We start from the raw sequence: 16,899 nt of genomic DNA, 5'->3' as shown, positions 1-16,899 counted from the left end.
CCCAGGGGGACGTTTCCTTTTCAGTTGTGGGAGGATCCAGTCTCCTCCCCCCCCCCCCCCCCCCCTATTGCACCGGTCTCACCCCACCAGTTGAAAAGAAAGTGGAAAAAATGAGTGGACTGTCGTGTCCGCTGGCGTATTCTGGGGATAAGTTTTACCATTTTTTAGCTGCTCGTTCTCCCAATAACTGTGATACTACGCCTTAAATTACATCCATAGTCTTTACGCACGCATCTAGTAATCGCTACCCGCCATGAGGCGAGGAATCGCTAACGTAGTTCAAAGACGCCGATGACGCCGATGGGAGGTAAGCCTCGTGATGATAGATTTCGGCCCTCGCTGTCCGGTTGAGACCTATTGTTGGCCGAGACGGAACTACCATTGCGGCCGAGAACGCCGCACAAATCGACAGTTTTAAAGACATTCTTCTTCATTTGGCAACAGAAGAGCAGGGATAGTCCGAGTGCAGGGAAATATACAAGCCATGCTTTTACAATGAGGACAAATGGAGCAGTAAAAAAGTCAGAGAGGTGCTTATGAAATGCTTCGTGGCTGTTCGGATGGCAATCGTGTTCGCTCCCATTAATACGAGGGAAATGTGCTTTAAATATACCGACTTAGTCACACCAGACATCGTCTTTCGCAGACGCAACAACACGACGGGCCCTTTATCCTTGCTGAGCCCAAAGCAGGATGTCCTCGACCAACGGGAAGCACTCGTTCAGCAGTGCCGCCAGCCGTTTGGGCTCTTGCCTGCCGCTGCTGCACACTCATCCGTCACGCCCCAGCCGGAATTACGGACAGCGCGCGCGAGTCGTACCCCGTAGTGTGTCACGCACCGGGCAGCGTGGCCTTTAGCACCGCTATCCCTCACCCCGACTGGGTTAGTGCGGACCAAAGAACGGCGGACAGCAGCCGCGCCATCTGCTGGCACTCGGGCGGAAGTGCTGCAGTCGAGCTTAATGCTCGGCGATAACTAGCTCGTTTTGAATGGCTGTAACCGATTTTCAATTTCAGCTACCCCTGTAATTGGCTGAATGTGTTTTGATCAATTCGTCAGGGATCAATCAGTGAAAGTCTATGACGGTTATGCTGAGCTGCGGCGATAGCTTGTCGGCTGGCCGGAGGCCGGCCGGCCGGCTGCATAGGTTGTGCCGGAGTGCTTCCGGGTAGTGCGGCGCGGCCTACGCAAAGGCCTCCGGTAGACTTCAGTCGCGGTGCTAGGGAAGAAAAGGTGATTGCATTCGGCAATTAGCTATATCTCCAGGAAGCTACATAATGGAGCTGCGGATACATTAGAACTGGTCTGGTTAGTTAAATTGGCTATCCCAACACGCGGCGACAAACTCTACCTTAGAGCTTCATTAGCATCTGCCTCGGTTGACATCAAAACAGCTTAGCGTTCCCAGCGGGTGTATGATCTTATTCAGTTGGAGGCTCGAACCCCTCAAACTGCGGATGATTTTCCAAATTTTAACTTAGCCCTCCCACCCTTCAGGTGAACTCATCCACACAGCTGGCTCTCTCGAATACATACATAAGGCCAACAACACTCAATCTATAAATGAAATTCTGTTTAATTTTCAAAATTTTGCTTAACAGCTTAACCAAAGAATACAAGCTGCAACAAATAGAGCATAAAACAAGTACACTACTGTACGACTATTTTTAACTCCTTTTTTCCTGTCATACATGCTCCTGAAAAATCGGCGATGCCAACAAGTCCTTACCAATCTTTAAATTTTCTCCAGATGTCAAAACGAAGCGGCCAAGTCTGGCATCAAACCGGTGTTTGGATGCCCTTGAATGTTTGCCCCCGGACTGAGCCGCGCTGGTATTGTGGAGCTACCAGCTACTCCAAAACCAGCGCGGTTTCGTGCGTCTCCGGGCGGCCCTGGCCGCAAGCCCGATGCCGCTGACCAGTGACGCCGCTCTCTTATCTGGGAGACGCCGGCCGATGCCTGCAGCTCTTCGTGGACTTCTCAGGACGTCTGGTCGCCTGCAGCACTTCAAAGTTGCTGGAGTTGGAAAAGTACTAGTGTGATCGTTCAATTCAAGTTTCCTGAAATGAGTCGTGGTCTTCATCACGTTAATCGACCATTATCCATATCGTCCGGCAGCCACCTCGGTAGCTTTAGACCCACAGCTGACAGCGACGCTGCCAAAGAAAAGAAAGGGAACCTTCGCAGCGAACCCGTTTCTTTCTGCATGCACTCGGCATGGACACTGTGGACCTGTGTACTCAACCGTACTACACGCACTCAAAGCCGGCGGTAAGTGACGTGCACGACGTCGCACCGGCTGGTGGGAGCAACATCTTGGGCCTGACTGTAACTGACCTTTACAGCGGTTCACGATCTGAGGTCCATACTTACCAATGTGGCAACTCGTGGCGGACGTGTAGGCGGTTGCTCCCGGCTCAGCCACATCCGTGGCAGTTTGTCAGGGATCCGGTTCACTCCGAACATAGCCCCGGTGTGGTCTAAACCTGATGTCCTAATCACTTTACCGCCTCAAGATCACCGTGCGGCCCGACTGCGACCGAGCTCATTTCATCCAGAGCCCAGCGTCGGAAGCTCGTCTTATGGTTCCGTTAAGTTCGCTGGCGCGCCGGTTAGAGCGCGCCCCAAAGGTCAGCCGCCGAGCCGGATGCCACCCTCTGGACCATGTTCGGACGGCCATGTGTTGGCGGTAGCGCGGCTGTTCTAGCGCGCCCTAGGGAGTCGACAGACTCCACGTACTCGCACAGATTGGAGGCCTCGGTCCAGCAGCTGTTGGAAATACTGGAATCACTGGAAGTATCGCACTGTGGCATGTTAAAAATGCAATATTTGTCAAAAGACTGGTTACGACGCCGACTCTGAACACGGTTTTTGAGATGCCGTCCAGGCGCGGGAAGGCTTGAAGTACAGTATAGGTGCCGCATAGCGCCGTGCACATGTGCTTTGGCGTTTTATGTCAAGGAGCAATAATTATTAAAGAACGAATGCGGACACCGCTCCCGCTTCAAGTACGCCTTCCACGTTTTCGTTGCTAGCGCAGTCGACATCGCAAATCTGCATTGTTTTTATATTTGCGTTTTTCAATGAATTGCTGTTACCAGGCAACAACACAGTCACCAACGCACCAATCAAAACTGATACCACTGAATGATGCCGATATTTTGCAATCATGTGCCGCCAAGCAGAACCATACCAACAATGTCAGCAGCTACGATAATGCAACTACCATTGCTACCTCCGTCTGCTGAATATTGTTACCTTTTTGAATCAGCGCAGGTACTTGAACGGGGCCAAACTAAAAAAATACAGAACTTAGCGGATGAGACATTTCAATGTTGTCATGCAAAATTTGATGTTTGAATGGACCAACAGGTTTTGTTCAGGTGAACTAGGTGAAGGGGTCTTTGAAAAGGTAAAATAAATGGCGTAGCCTTTTAGAAAATTGCTAGCATGTCCGGGTCAGGTGACATATTTCAAAATGAACCCTTCTTATCCATACACTTTGATAGTGCCAGAGGTAAGGAGCTCCAGGATTTAGTTGTTAAAATCCCGTCTTATCTGACCCGGCACTCCAGAATCCAATCCACCTGCTATTCCAGCTTTTTCAAATTTCTGACTCCGGTCCGGTCCAGTCCGGCCTAGCAGAAATATGTTAATAAGAATCCGCAGAATCAGTAATCGGCTAGTTTTTGGGTAACACTTTTTTACAGTTTGACAGTCATCCACAGCGTGTCACAAACACAGATGCCGCCACTTAATATCCTTATATTTGACGGCGGTTTATACCCATTAATTTAGTTATTTCCCATTAACACTGAAAATCACACGGGTGAAAAACACGACCCGGACTTCCTTCTTAATGTATCTATTGATGAATAAAGAATTTGAAGGCATTTTTTGTCAGATACGTGATCATTTTCATCGGTCAGTTCGCCGCTGCCTAGTGTTAACCGCTGGGCCGACGCTATGCGGCCTGAGGAGACTACAACGCCAGACATGGGGCTTTTGCTTCTTGCGAGCACTCATATTCAAAACAGCTGTCTTTTACCCCTCCATTCTGGCAAAAGAATTAACTCCTCCAGAAGAACATCGTTTGGCCATACCGATGGGAATCTTGACCCCATTTTGATCTGCAATCTACGTTCTATACGCGGGGTCCTCAATATCTATGTAAAACACCGAAGAAATCCCTGTGAAGCCCTTGAGTGCCATCGGCTTGGAAAGAGTGCACTGAACGGTTGGAAATTAAATGGCACCGACGGTTTATTATATGCAGTTATTTAACGCTTGGCCCCATCAGTTTATTGACGTCAATATAAAAAATGCTTCCATACAACTGTAAAATGCAAAGATGGAAAATGCAAAATACATCTCTCTGTGGCCTCTGCATTGTGTTTGTGCAACTACGAAATCAAATGGGCCAATGCAGTGGTCCTATTGTTCTTGTTTTGAGGGATGGGGAAAAGGGGTACTGAGGATCTTTCAGCGGCACCGGAAACTTTGTCAAGGCTGTGCTAAATCTCCTCCTCTTCTCCCAGCACCAAGAATGGCTGCACCCCTGCCCATTTCTGACCTCTTTCAAACTGACGGAACACCGCTGATCGGTAGCGCTGTAAGACCAAAAGTTCATAATATATGTTTTTGGAAATATTGAAGGCGTGGGCAATATTAACCGCCCGTCATTATATAGAGATAGTCTTTCCACCATTCAGGGATCATTCGTGAAGGGTAGAACAAAACAAGCGACGAGGAACGGATCGTGCCCTCAGATCTAACGGGGTTGGTGTGTTTTAAGACAAAGCGCCTGGTTAGGCTGTGCTCCACGTATGTATTCCCAATTTAATATGCGTCTTGATGAGGCACATGGTCGAAGAGACAGTATCAGAACACTATTTATAACGATGTGGGTGGGACACATTAAGAAAATGCGACAGCAGCTTATCTGTCTTTTGCCTGCCTGCTCTTCAATCTGGCTTGTATATTCATGAAGGACTTTGGCAATCGCATGTTGATTTGATTTGATTTCATGTTTATTTTTGATTATGGAAATTAAGCAGTACATAATGTGATGAGTGAATTGGCGCATACACGGAACGCTTAACTCTGAGCACCTCTCCTAACAATAGCATGATATGGCCATCGCCGCCAGGGAACCGATGACCCACCGCCCATTAGCCCGATCTGTAAACCAACAACATGAAATTCGGACTTCATGTTGTTGGCACGCCCGAGTTGTCTCCAGTTCCAAGGTGGAGACAGCCGGGATAGCCCACTTATGTTGCGATTTGTTATCATGTCTTTCGCAGTACGCACCCGATTAAAATAACCCAACGGCTGTCAAAAGGCTTTCGATTTCGGCTTTGATCTCGTAATATTAAGCAGGGTCCACTTGCATTGATTAAAGGGCACCACAAAATAAAATACTGGAGCAAGTGCTGAGCTCCGTAACCTACTTCTTTGCAATAATAAGTGATGTTTATGAAGAATGTGAGTAATATAGCGCTACCTAGCTGTGATTGATCAGATTGCTAATGGAGTGGCCGTGCGTGATACTTCCACGTTTTGTTCTTGTCAAGTTGATAGCAGTAAGTCATGGTAATACACTACCACATGTATGAATGGTAGGTGATGACGTCATAACCACCTAATAAGCCGCTGTCATCATACGTAGCTACAGTTTTCTGTATATTGCAGTCAGTGACATGCTAGCATGAACAATTTAGGATGTATCACAATTTCCCAATGACTGAAGTAAATGTGCTTTAATGACTAAAGCTGTATGATAGGAGATTCGCGGTGGAAGTGGTAGTCCAGCAACCTTTTTTATAATTTATTTGGTTTTCAATCCGTTCAAGCTGTATGGCCCGGAAAATTGTGAGATTCAATCCAATCCTAATCCGTGTGATTCCCACGTTTTCTACGCGGTCCAATCCACCCCGCGGACTGATCTAATCTGTGAAGCGCTCCTGTTAGGAACATTGTGCAGTTCACCTGCAAATACATACTTTTTTACGCGGTAATATGCTTGCACATTGTGCTTGCTGTTTCTGGATAAGTAATATTAATCTGCCCCATTGCCCCCTTTCTTTATCCTGGAAAGATCATTAAATTAAACCCGCCACTATGAATGCGGTTTTCATAACCTCGATGTTTCATACTACGACCTGTGTCTTCTGAGCTCTAAATGAATGCCTTGAAATTGTCTTGGGCGATTTCTTTAGGCCCCGCCCTGACACGGCCTACGTTGGCACCTTCCAGGCACCTGTATGCTCACCGGTGAGACGAGAGGAGGCGTGACAGCATGAGTGAGCAGCGCTGCGCCCAAATTAGGACACGGCGTCGTGTTCATGCGGTTCCGAAGCGAGGCACCTCTGCCACAAGCGTTCTTGTGTTTGCTACACCCCAGACTCAAAGCCAGTACCAACAAATTAAAACGAAACAAGAAAACAAGGCGTCCAAAGTGAGGTGTTCCACAAGTTGAAGCATGCCACTCCTTTTCAAGCCGATCTTTTGAAGGGCATGTCATTTCTCTCATGTCAACCCTATGCATGCTACAAACTCGGTTTATCGCTCTCACTTTGTTCATCATTTACACTGTCAATGCCGCCTCCTCACTCGTTCCACTGCTATTTTAACGAAAGTATTTCACTTCGCTACGCGACAATTCTGGAAACAGCAGGCAAGACGCTCGCTCGCATCCAGATAGGATAAAATAGTTATTCTTAAACTGGCATGTCTTTTAAAGCCGACCATGACCCCCGGGGCAGCATCACAACCAATAAGCGTGAACCAGAGCTCTTACGCCATGGAGGCTGCTAAGTCCTTTCCATTTTGCACGTCTGAGTTTAAAATGTCTCCATGCGCGTTATGCATCGATAGTTTTGGCAACCGGAAAAGATGGCCTAAAAATTCGCTTCCTTTAAATCTTGGAACAGGTAAGGGCAGCACATTCGCGTCTGGAGACTTGTTTGGTTTTTACTGTATCAGGATGCCAGCCATTTTACTGTATCAGGATGACGGAACATGCCTTATCAGTGATGGCCCATTTGACGCTATCTGTCACTTGGATGCTCCACATTTTTGGACCGAAACCCATCTGTTACCTCGAGTCCACCGTTTCCTAAGATTAAGGCGCGGCATAACAAGTCAACCAAGCTGAGATCAGTCAACTGGCTGGGCAGTCCGAAACTGTCCAGTGAGTTTGTGAATCCCAAAGGAGCTGCAACAAAATAAGAGCGGAGAGCTTCAGTATCCTTCTAGTGTACCCGCAGTGGTCTAAGGGCCACACAAACTTGTCGGTAGTCCCCATAGCCGTAGCAACAGGGGCAAGAGAGCCGAGCCGCACATCCACTTTTCGTGGTCTTAGTCACCCTAGTGTTAGTAGTCCAATGTATGTTCGGGGTTACTTTTTGTTAAGATAACTTTTGATACCTGGCGCGTTATCGAGTTATTCAGTCCACCAGCCAAACACATAAATACGCACTGGACAAGACTGCTTCACACTATAGGGGACTACTTTCACTCGTTGTCAGACCATGCATGGCAGCACATTCGGTTATCACGCACAAACTCCGCTTTATCGATTCATAAAGTCATGGTTCTGTTTGCCCTCGCATAGTTTCCCCGTGACAATTCATGAACTTGAGGATAGATGCAAGGAACTTGTTTAAGAAACACGCCTGTACATTTGCCCTTCGGACAAAGGCGGATCAAGCCAACTGCCACGGGGGAGTGAGCAGGTGAATGCCCGGTGGAGCAACTCATTCGTCAGTCGGGCAGTTGCCGCCGCTTCCTGTCCCGAGCTGGATATTGCTGGGACGGAGCCCCCAAGTGCTAAACGAGGTGGCGATCACTCCGGGCGCAATCGAACGCGGCCGGCCGCACCCGTCGTGCTGCTGGCACTATCGCGTGGTGCTGGCTCGGGTCAAGCATCACTTTCGTCGCCATCGAGGGGCAGGTCATGCGTACGCTCCCTGGTGCGCCGAATCGAAGGCGCCACGCACATCTGCCAGCCGGGTTTAGTGTAAGAGGGGTGCTATGACGCGGCATAGGTTCCCCAAACAAGCGCGCGCCGGTCGTCGGAAGAGGCGCGGCGGAACATACGGTGGGATGCTTGGTATGTCCGGCCGCCGCTGCGGTGCAGCGTGGAAAGCCGGGCACAGGATCGCCGGATGCCGCGACTGTTGGCTGGAAGCACCGGTGATCACCGGAGGCCACGACTGTTGGCTAGAGGCACCGGTCATCGCCGGATACCGCGACTGTTGGCTGGAAGCACCGGTGATCACCGAAGGCCACGACTGTTGGCTAGAGGCACCGGTGATCGCCGGGGGCCTCGGCTGTTTGCAAGAAGCACCGATGATCGCCGGAGGCCGCGACTGTTAGCGAGAAGCACCGGCGATCACCGGAGACGGCTGTTGGGTAAAAGTACCGATGATCGCCGGGGACCGCGGCTGTTGGCTGGAAGCACCGGTCCGTTCACCTGTACTTTGTCGCCGTCTCCGATGCGCCATTGGCCGGTGAGAGTGCGCCTGCCGTGTACCGCAGCCACGGCCGCTTCACCGATAACCCACCGCATTTGCGTGCGGCAACAGACCTGTCCTTGCTCTGGCATGTGGCAGTCGCGCACTTTTTGCCCATAGATGAAACGTTACTAAACGACGTGGTCTCATAGTCGGTGTCGTGCTGAACGTGGGTTCCGTCCAATTCAGAGGTGCCGGTTCCTGGAATTTGTAATCCAAAGTCTAATCCAGAGTCCAAGGAAAGATTTTCGTCCGTCCAGAACTGTACATAAGCTCAAGGTGGCCCAAAAATTTCCGATAAAAATCAAGGAACTTCTATCCACAACCCTTAACTCCAGTCACTACTCGCGTCGCTGAATACCCTCATTTCAGTCGAATGAGAAGAAAACAAGATGATCGTGTACAAATAAGGTGTAACACAAACTTTCCTGAAAATATCGCCTATTCACCAATCACATCGATGTCGGCTAAGCTTGACCATCCATAGGCTCGACAAGGACAGCTTATTCGGATGTCGAGTGATAACGAGTCGTATCTCGGGAGTTATTAGTGTCACATTCTCCTAAATATATTAACATTGATGTCCGTTCCAGCAATGCCCTTAACTGTACAGGTTTTCTATTTCATGTTTTCAAAAGTACTATTTTCGAGTGTGCTCTTTCAACAACTTGTTTATGTTCCAGAAGCAAATTATTTTTTTTAAAAAACGAGCAGCATTAACACGCGCTTGGTTGGGGGCTCAAATTGACCTCCCCCCGAAGGCTTTTTCCAGAATGGTTTCCGAACGGCGCGGCGTAGCAGCGCCAAGTTTTGCATGGCTGTAGATAATTGAATGGTGGATTGGTTGGCGTAAAAAATTTAGATGTACCTGGTCAGGTCGCTGACCTATGACGTCAAAATCAGGCCATGGTTTCAGCGAAGGCAATTGCTAGGGAATCGTCCAATCGGATACAATTACGGAGTATTTGACGAAAGACATTACAACTACTGAATGAACAAATTACGTTGACTTAAGGTCAGGTATGAAGGTCAGACCAAGGTCATAACCAACCTGATTTATTACTCTAGGGCTTACTGTATGGAATAGTTTGTGGTGCTCATTTTGAATTTATTGATAGCAGGAATCGTATTATACATCTTCCATTGACTTCTTAGAGGTCAGAAAAGGTCATTGACCTAAGATGACCCGGGTCGACAATTTGTTTTATGAACATACTGCCTAGCGTAATCTTTGTCGCTTCTTCAAATGCAAAACTCAGAGCTGTCTTGTATGATGTTGGTCACCATGAACTTAAAAAGGTCAAACAAGGTCACTGACCTCAAATGGGCTTTTGATCTTTTGCTTAGAAACAGCTTCCTAGGCTTTGGAGGCACTTAAGTGACCAATCTATAATTTGACCTTGTTTGACCTTATTTGACCTTAAGGTAATGACCTAAGAAGCTCTAATCTTGATCTAAGTGAGTTCATGTACAGGTCAAGACACCCTGCAAATTTGGTATCTCTAGCTTTCTTAGTTCCCGATATCTCAGGGGGTCAAATTGACCCCTCACCCGAGCGAAAGGTGTCTAGCTGGCCAACCGAGCGCGTGTTAAATAAGTTGAGGTGCATGCCAATTTGCGACACGCCAGAGCGATATCGGCCGTCCAACAAATTCCCAAAGATTTGCATCTGTCCTTTCAATTTCCTAATTGTGCATGTGAAATCTTTTGTAACTCCAAAAATTTGGAATCCATTCAACATCTCTAGTGTAATTGTGGGGGAAAGCTGATCTCGATTATAAGGCGTACCGATTTTCACCGTAAGTACTTGTTAACTAATTGTTTAACACGCGCGCGGGTGGCCGGCTAAATACCTTTCGCTCAGGTGGGGGTCAGTTTGATCCCCTCTGAGATCTCGGGTACTAAGAAAGCTAGAGGTACCAAATTTATAGAGTGTCATGACCTTTACGTAAACTCACTTCGGTCAAAGTTTGAGCTTCCTGGGCCATGACCTTCAGGTCGAATAAGGTCAAACAAGGTCAAATTATAGGTTGGTCTCTAAGTGCCCCCAGAACGTAGGCAACCGGTTCTAAGCAAAAGGTCACAAGCCTATTTTAGGTCAGTGACCTTGTTTGACCTTTTGAAGGTCATGGTGATCAAAATCATACAAGACTGGTCTGAGTTTTGCATTTGAATAAGCGACAAAGATAACGCTAGGCAGTATGTTCAAAAAACGAAATGTCGACCCGGGTCCTCCTAGGTCAATTACCTTTCCTGACCTCTAAGAAGTCAATGAAAGATGAATAATGCGATTCCTGCAATCAATAAATTCTAAATGAGCGCCACAAACTATCCCATACAGCGAGCCCAAGAGAAGTAAATCAGGTTGGTTTTGATCTTGGTCTGACCTTTACACCCGACCTTTGGTCAACGTAATTTGCTTATTCAACATTTTTGGCGCCTAAGGAAGCATCTTAGAGATGTATGGCCTCGTCAAACACTCCGTTATTGTATCCGATTGGACGCTTCCTTAGAAATTGTCTTCGCTGAAACCATGGCCTGACTTTGACCTGCCATTAGGTCAGCGGCCTTACAAGGTACATCTAAATTTTGATGTCAAACGATCCGCTATTCAATTGTCTACAGCTAGGCAAAATTTGGCACGACTACGCCGTGCCGTTCGGAAATTATTCTGGAAAAACCTTTAGGGGGGTCAATTTGACCCCCACCCGAGCGCGTGCGCAATTACTTCGGGTGTGGGACATGAAATGTCACCAAACCCCGTTTGGTCACGTTTAGAAATACCTTTAAGTTCCTCGACTTTTTGGTAGTGATGCGTAGTGATACAAACCATGTAGTTTAACAAAATACATAGTGATAAAAAGTAGTTTTGAACACGCACACTCGCAAATCTTAGCAGAAAAACCTCTGTCAGGCGTTGCAGTCTCCGTAGTCTGCGCAGCGTCGGATCAACACCGAACCTCAAGCCGTGTCCAACGAGTGGGCGAAAATGATGACGCCTCTGGAGCAATCACCTTTGAAAGCTTCAGAGCATCACATCTTACATTTAGAAAGCAGTCTAGACGCATGTTTCACCTGTGCGATCTTTAGACTTATGATAGGAACGGATTGGCTCTCACAGGACCGAGAAGTGTTGTTAGAATCTGGTGGTGGAACCGGAAGAGTAAGGGTAGAATTTCTATTTTTAGTGTTGCTGACTGTTCATCTGTCCAAGACAGATTAACATAGCGCCGACCGTCTGGTGTCACTTGCAGTCGCTCGGTATTACGGAAGCTACAACTAAGACCATCCCTGTCCTTACTCTCGAGGTTGCGGGTGCGCATGTTCAAACCTTTTGGTGATATTCGTTTCACAAATCCATTCTGAAAAAAAGAATGAACGTCCTCAGGCAAACGAGGCATCGTCTTGTTCGTTTTTTAAACTCATTTCGATCCACTTTATTCAAAAATAATGAGACGCCTCATTTTCTTCCGGGCAAAGGGCCCCTTGAATAGAGCGCTAGAGGCATATTGCCGTTTCCGGACAAGGGCTGAAGGGCCATTCTGTCCCATCGCGGCACGTCCTCCGGCTGTCATTCTGGCGACGCGGGGCGGGATCCCCCGGCAGATAAGCAGCGATGGAGTGGCTCCCTGGTGATATTGTGACGAACACCTTGAAGCTCGTGCATACGTGAAGTGTTCGGCTGAACCGATGGACTCCAGCCAATTAGCAGTGAGTTTGGCTCATAAAAGCAGCTCGTTAGAGTCAGACGGGACAACGCATTGACCAGAGACGAGTCTCTCACGATGGCGCCGGGTTCTCCAATCACAGCGTCTGAAAGGGGTCGTTTACGAGCATTCAGGTCGTAACTGAAGGCTAACGCCCAAATGCCCGCGCGAATCCTATCGCTGTACTGACGCTAGCCGCACAATATGGATTTTGGGGGCATGAGTCTCGTCTGCGATCCTTATCATACCATTTGGCACACGGGTGGCATAACGTGTCCGTTGACTTCTTCGATCTGCCAGTGGCCCATTTTACGTGAACTTGGCAACGAGCACTTCGTTTCCCGTTGCATATATTGCACCCGTACGGTGTCCGGCTTTACTTGGAATCGTGCTGCATAATTCACGCACCTCGGCACGCTCCAAAACTATCCACGCGTGTCCCGGAAACACACTCATTTCCGCTTGTCGCTCGACCCCGGAGGTCAGCCTGAATGCGTGTGGCATTGCCCACACGTCGCCATCGGGCAAGAACAAAGGAATCGCCGCGGTGGCTCTTTTCCTTAAATATATATTTCAACGTACCTGCCTGCGATAAAACTCAGTGAACGGGAAGCAACATCCGCCATGACACGCCCGCCGCCCAATAAACAACCGACTCTCACATCGTCCATCTCAAGAGGGTGCATTCGCCAGCGTTATTACAAGCGCCGTGCACGCTCTGAATACCAGAGCAGCCCCCCTCTGCGGCCCACTCCTGACGGTGGGGCGGCTCACTATCACAAGCGCCGCGTCACGCCAGACACCGGCGTCTTCACCCCTGGGAGAGCGGCGGCGCGCGAGCACCGGCGGCGCCGGAGCCGCGTCAGCCGACCTCATCCGGCCGGAGTCACGTCAGCTGACGTCATCCAGCCGGAGTCGCGTCAGCTGACGTCATCCGGCCGGAGTCGCATCAGCTAACGTCATCCAGCCAGACCACGTCAGCCGACGTAGTCCGGCCGGAGCTGCATCACCTGACGCCATCCAGCCTGACCACGTCAGCCGACGTGGTCCGGCCTGAGTCGCGTCAGTTGACGCCACCCAGCCGTTGCCGCGTCACCGGAGCGTCAAAGGCCAACCACCGCTGAGCTGTCGCTGCTCCCACTGGAATAGAGTGGCCGGCGCCGAACAGGGAAGCTGAGGCGCCGGCCACGCCCGCCCCGACACCGCCCCCTACAGCACCCAGAAGTAGAGGAAGAAGACGAACACGCACACGCCGCCGGCCGCCATCTTGGCGTACAGACTGCGCATGTTGAGGCTGCGCGCGTCCTTGCGGTACTTCTGCGACATGATGGAGAGACCGCTCGCCTTGTTGTCTAGATCTGCAACAGACGGAGAGGCGCGTCAGGTCCCGGAGAGTCGACGGACCGGGTCCCTTCGGCACCAAACGGTGCTCATCCGATGCAAAAGCGGGTGCAGTTTCACTCAAGCCACATGTCGGTTAGTAGTAGCTTTGGCCTCGGAGAGGACCGGCCAACAGGCGCAAACCAACCGCGGGTTAAAATACCATCGGCGTTCTTTTGTCTTGTGAAGTTACGTCAATCAACCGCCGGCGTGGCCAGCTATTGGACAGACCGGGCAACTTCTCGTTTGCTGCCGCGCATCGGGTGCAATCCAGAGACAATAACCCCTCATCTGCGTGATTACGACCTGGCTGAACTGCGCCTTTTGTTATTCGTGGTAACGCCGCTGTCGATTCGTCATTTCCGGGCAGGGTGTGCCGCAACTCATTTGATTTATTCCTGCGCAAGGTACCACAGGAACCTCGCGTGATGAGACGGCTACGTGATGACGAGGAAGGCCGCGGGCCCCGCGAGCCCTATTTGCGAGCATCTTAGTGGGACAGTCAAAAGCGTCCACCTTGGCCGCCCCGCTCGCCACAGTTTCGACGAGCTTATGTCGCCGTACCCGCTCGTGCGTGTCAATGCTTAACTAGGGACGCAATAGGGAGTGTTTACCGCCTCCGGCGCCTGTGGAACGGCTGCAGGGGAAAGGCGACCACGACTAAAATCAGTTCAGGATGTGCATAGCCGATAACGATACGCACGTTGTATTCGTATATCAGGCCTCTCGTCCTTACTCAATCAGCGTGACATAAAAAGCACCACACTGTTCCATCATTAATACAACTGACCATCACGCGAACAAGTCATAATGCCGCACGGTCGCAGCGTTTTTTCTTGTTGCTCGCTGTTTTTCCAAACCTAGCGCTACGGGTATGGGGGCCGCTTTGGATCAATAATATTTTACTACAGACGGGGAACCATATGGCCGATCGTCGTGATATTTGGGGTACTCGCAATCCGTTGCCTCTGCCATTCAAAGGGCCAGGAGTGAAGCACAAATCGTTCTCAAATGAAGTTACATGGTCACAGCAGCAGCGAACTTGTGTAAAATAAAGCAGAATACAAAGAGCGAAAGCACAGTAATTCCGCTTTTGTTCTGCCATGACCTTGTTAGAAATGTGAAGGCTAATGAAGTCAAGTCACGTCGGTGTAATCAGGAAACGCTCCAGCTAGTGTCTTAGCATTTGATGTCAATCCTACCACAGTACGCAAGTAAATTACATCACACGAATACTGACGAACGAATACTGTGAACATGAACACCATACGAAAATCCAAACACTGACGAGACAAGAAACAAAAATAGTCCCGGGAAAAAACGCGGCGTACGGTGTAGTATAAGTCAACACGATCAACTTTGCTCACGAATTCGCCCAGTGTCCGAGAGCTTGTGACGGCGGCAGGCGGTTCCTGGACAATGTAGCGCGGAAGCAGAGCGCACGACGCGACAGTGACAGACGAAACGCTGGTGACTCCAGCATGCCTCCCAACGTCGCCCCAGTGGTGATACATGTCACACAGCTGTGCTGTGACGTGCGACGCAGCTGTGCTGTGACGTGCGACGCGGCTGTGCCGTGACGTGTCACACAGCTGTGCTGTGACGTGCGACGCAGCTGTGCTGTGACGTGTCACACAGCTGTGCTATGACGCGCGACGCAGCTGTGCTGTGACGTGCGACGCAGCTGTGCTGTGACGTGTGACGCAGCTGTGCTGTGACGTGTAACGCAGCTGTGCTATGACGTGCGACGCATCTGTGCTGTAACGTGTGACGCAGCTGTGCTATGACGCGCGACGCAGCTGTACTGTGACGTGCGACGCAGCTGTGCTGTGACGTGCAACGCAGCTGTGCTGTGACGTGTGACGCAGCTGTGCTATGACGCGCGACGCAGCTGTGCTGTGACGTGCGACGAAGCTGTGCTGTGACGTGTGGCGCAGCTGTGCTGTGACGTGTGACGCAGCTGTGCTATGACGTGCGACGCAGCTGTGCTGTGACGTGCGGCGCAGCTGTGCTGTGACGTGTGACGCAGCTGTGCTGTGACGTGCGACGCAGCTGTGGTGGACAGCGAGCGGATTGCCGCAGGAGCACGCGGATATTTCAGCGCCCTGAACACACCGACGTTGCCACGGCGCGCGACAACGTCACGTGTACCGCGCCACCCAGGGCCTCAACGATCGGCGCGATGCGATCACGAACACGCGTCCCCGGGTCGACCCTGACTCCGGAGTCGAACACTGTGTGCACCCTGCGCCGATGACACACAGCAATGTACGGGGATTTCATTGGCTCCGAGCACGGTTATGTCGTTTTTCGCGTTTCGACCGTGCAACCGGTTCCAGTGAAAGCCGCGTTTTCATGCAATATAAACCACCAGTCTGGCACCACAAGTCACCTTTTCAACATTTGGCAGGAGCCGACGTCTTGAGCCGGAGCCGCTCTTGATGATATTAATGAGTAGGAAGCTGGCATGCAATAGTTATAAGCTTCATTTCCATGCGGGGTACATTGTGGTTGAAATTCACGCGGAGATGCCAACTCGATCTCTGAGACCCCGCCAAACACTGAACCAGCTCTGATGGTCCAGGCCTCAAAGGGACGCTAAAAGTCTGGACGATATAGCCCAAGACCCATTGCTGCACTTGGCTGGAACATTCAAATCACGATTCTTCTGCATTTAGGTTTTGTGACTCGCTGAGGTGAGCTTAAAACCATACAGTACGCTAGCTTTGTGTCCATGACGAACAAGGAATCTTGAAAATGCGGAGAGTGAAAATAATTGCTCATTCTAATTACATGCCCCCCCCCCCCCCCCGGGTCACCCGAATCACACCTGGAGGGCCATGGCCCATTTGGGAACACAGGTTTGTCCACGAATGCCACATTGAGAGACAAACTGCCAGAGCGGTGTGGCAGGAACGGCTTTATAACGAGATGGGAAAATCGGGAAAGTGCCGAAACGTGCCGGCAAAACACATAATAAACAAATTACCAGCTTCCCCCTGAACAATTCCAAGCACGCAATTATGATCATGGCAAACGCATATGACAAGAGCGACGCATTTGCTACGCATGACTTCCAGCCGCAAGCAGCGCGTTTGGCGCTCCATATGGTAATTTGGCGACGACCACCACGATATCAGTGCTTCGCCGCAGTCATTGCTGATTGGCTTCATTCATCTAAGCTATGGCGAGCACGCACGATTAACGACGGCCGCACGGCGGCGCGAGGAGCGCCTGCAGCGGCGCCGGCGCAGGCCTCGCTATCGGCCCCGGGGGATGGTCAGTGACGGG

The 16,899-nt window shown here is 50.2% G+C and overlaps 1 protein-coding gene across 1 annotated transcript in view; it reads right to left on the bottom strand.

Moving 5' to 3' along the window:
- Positions 1 to 12,776: 12,776 nt before the first annotated feature.
- Positions 12,777 to 16,899, bottom strand: part of LOC119095569 (vesicle-trafficking protein SEC22b-B) — a 53,801-nt gene continuing 49,678 nt past the window's right edge. The window contains exon 5 of the mRNA XM_037218419.1: positions 12,777 to 13,586. Within this exon, the coding sequence (XP_037074314.1) occupies positions 13,438 to 13,586 (149 nt within the window). The 3' untranslated portion in view covers positions 12,777 to 13,437. The remainder of the gene's footprint in view (positions 13,587 to 16,899) is intronic.

The sequence above is a fragment of the Pollicipes pollicipes genome, unplaced genomic scaffold (assembly GCF_011947565.3).
Source record: "Pollicipes pollicipes isolate AB1234 unplaced genomic scaffold, Ppol_2.1 Scaffold_4219;HRSCAF=4965_pilon_pilon_pilon, whole genome shotgun sequence".
NCBI lineage: Eukaryota > Metazoa > Arthropoda > Thecostraca > Pollicipedomorpha > Pollicipedidae > Pollicipes > Pollicipes pollicipes.
The sequence above is the reverse complement of the archived record's forward strand: the minus strand, read 5'-3'. Positions and strand labels throughout refer to the sequence as shown.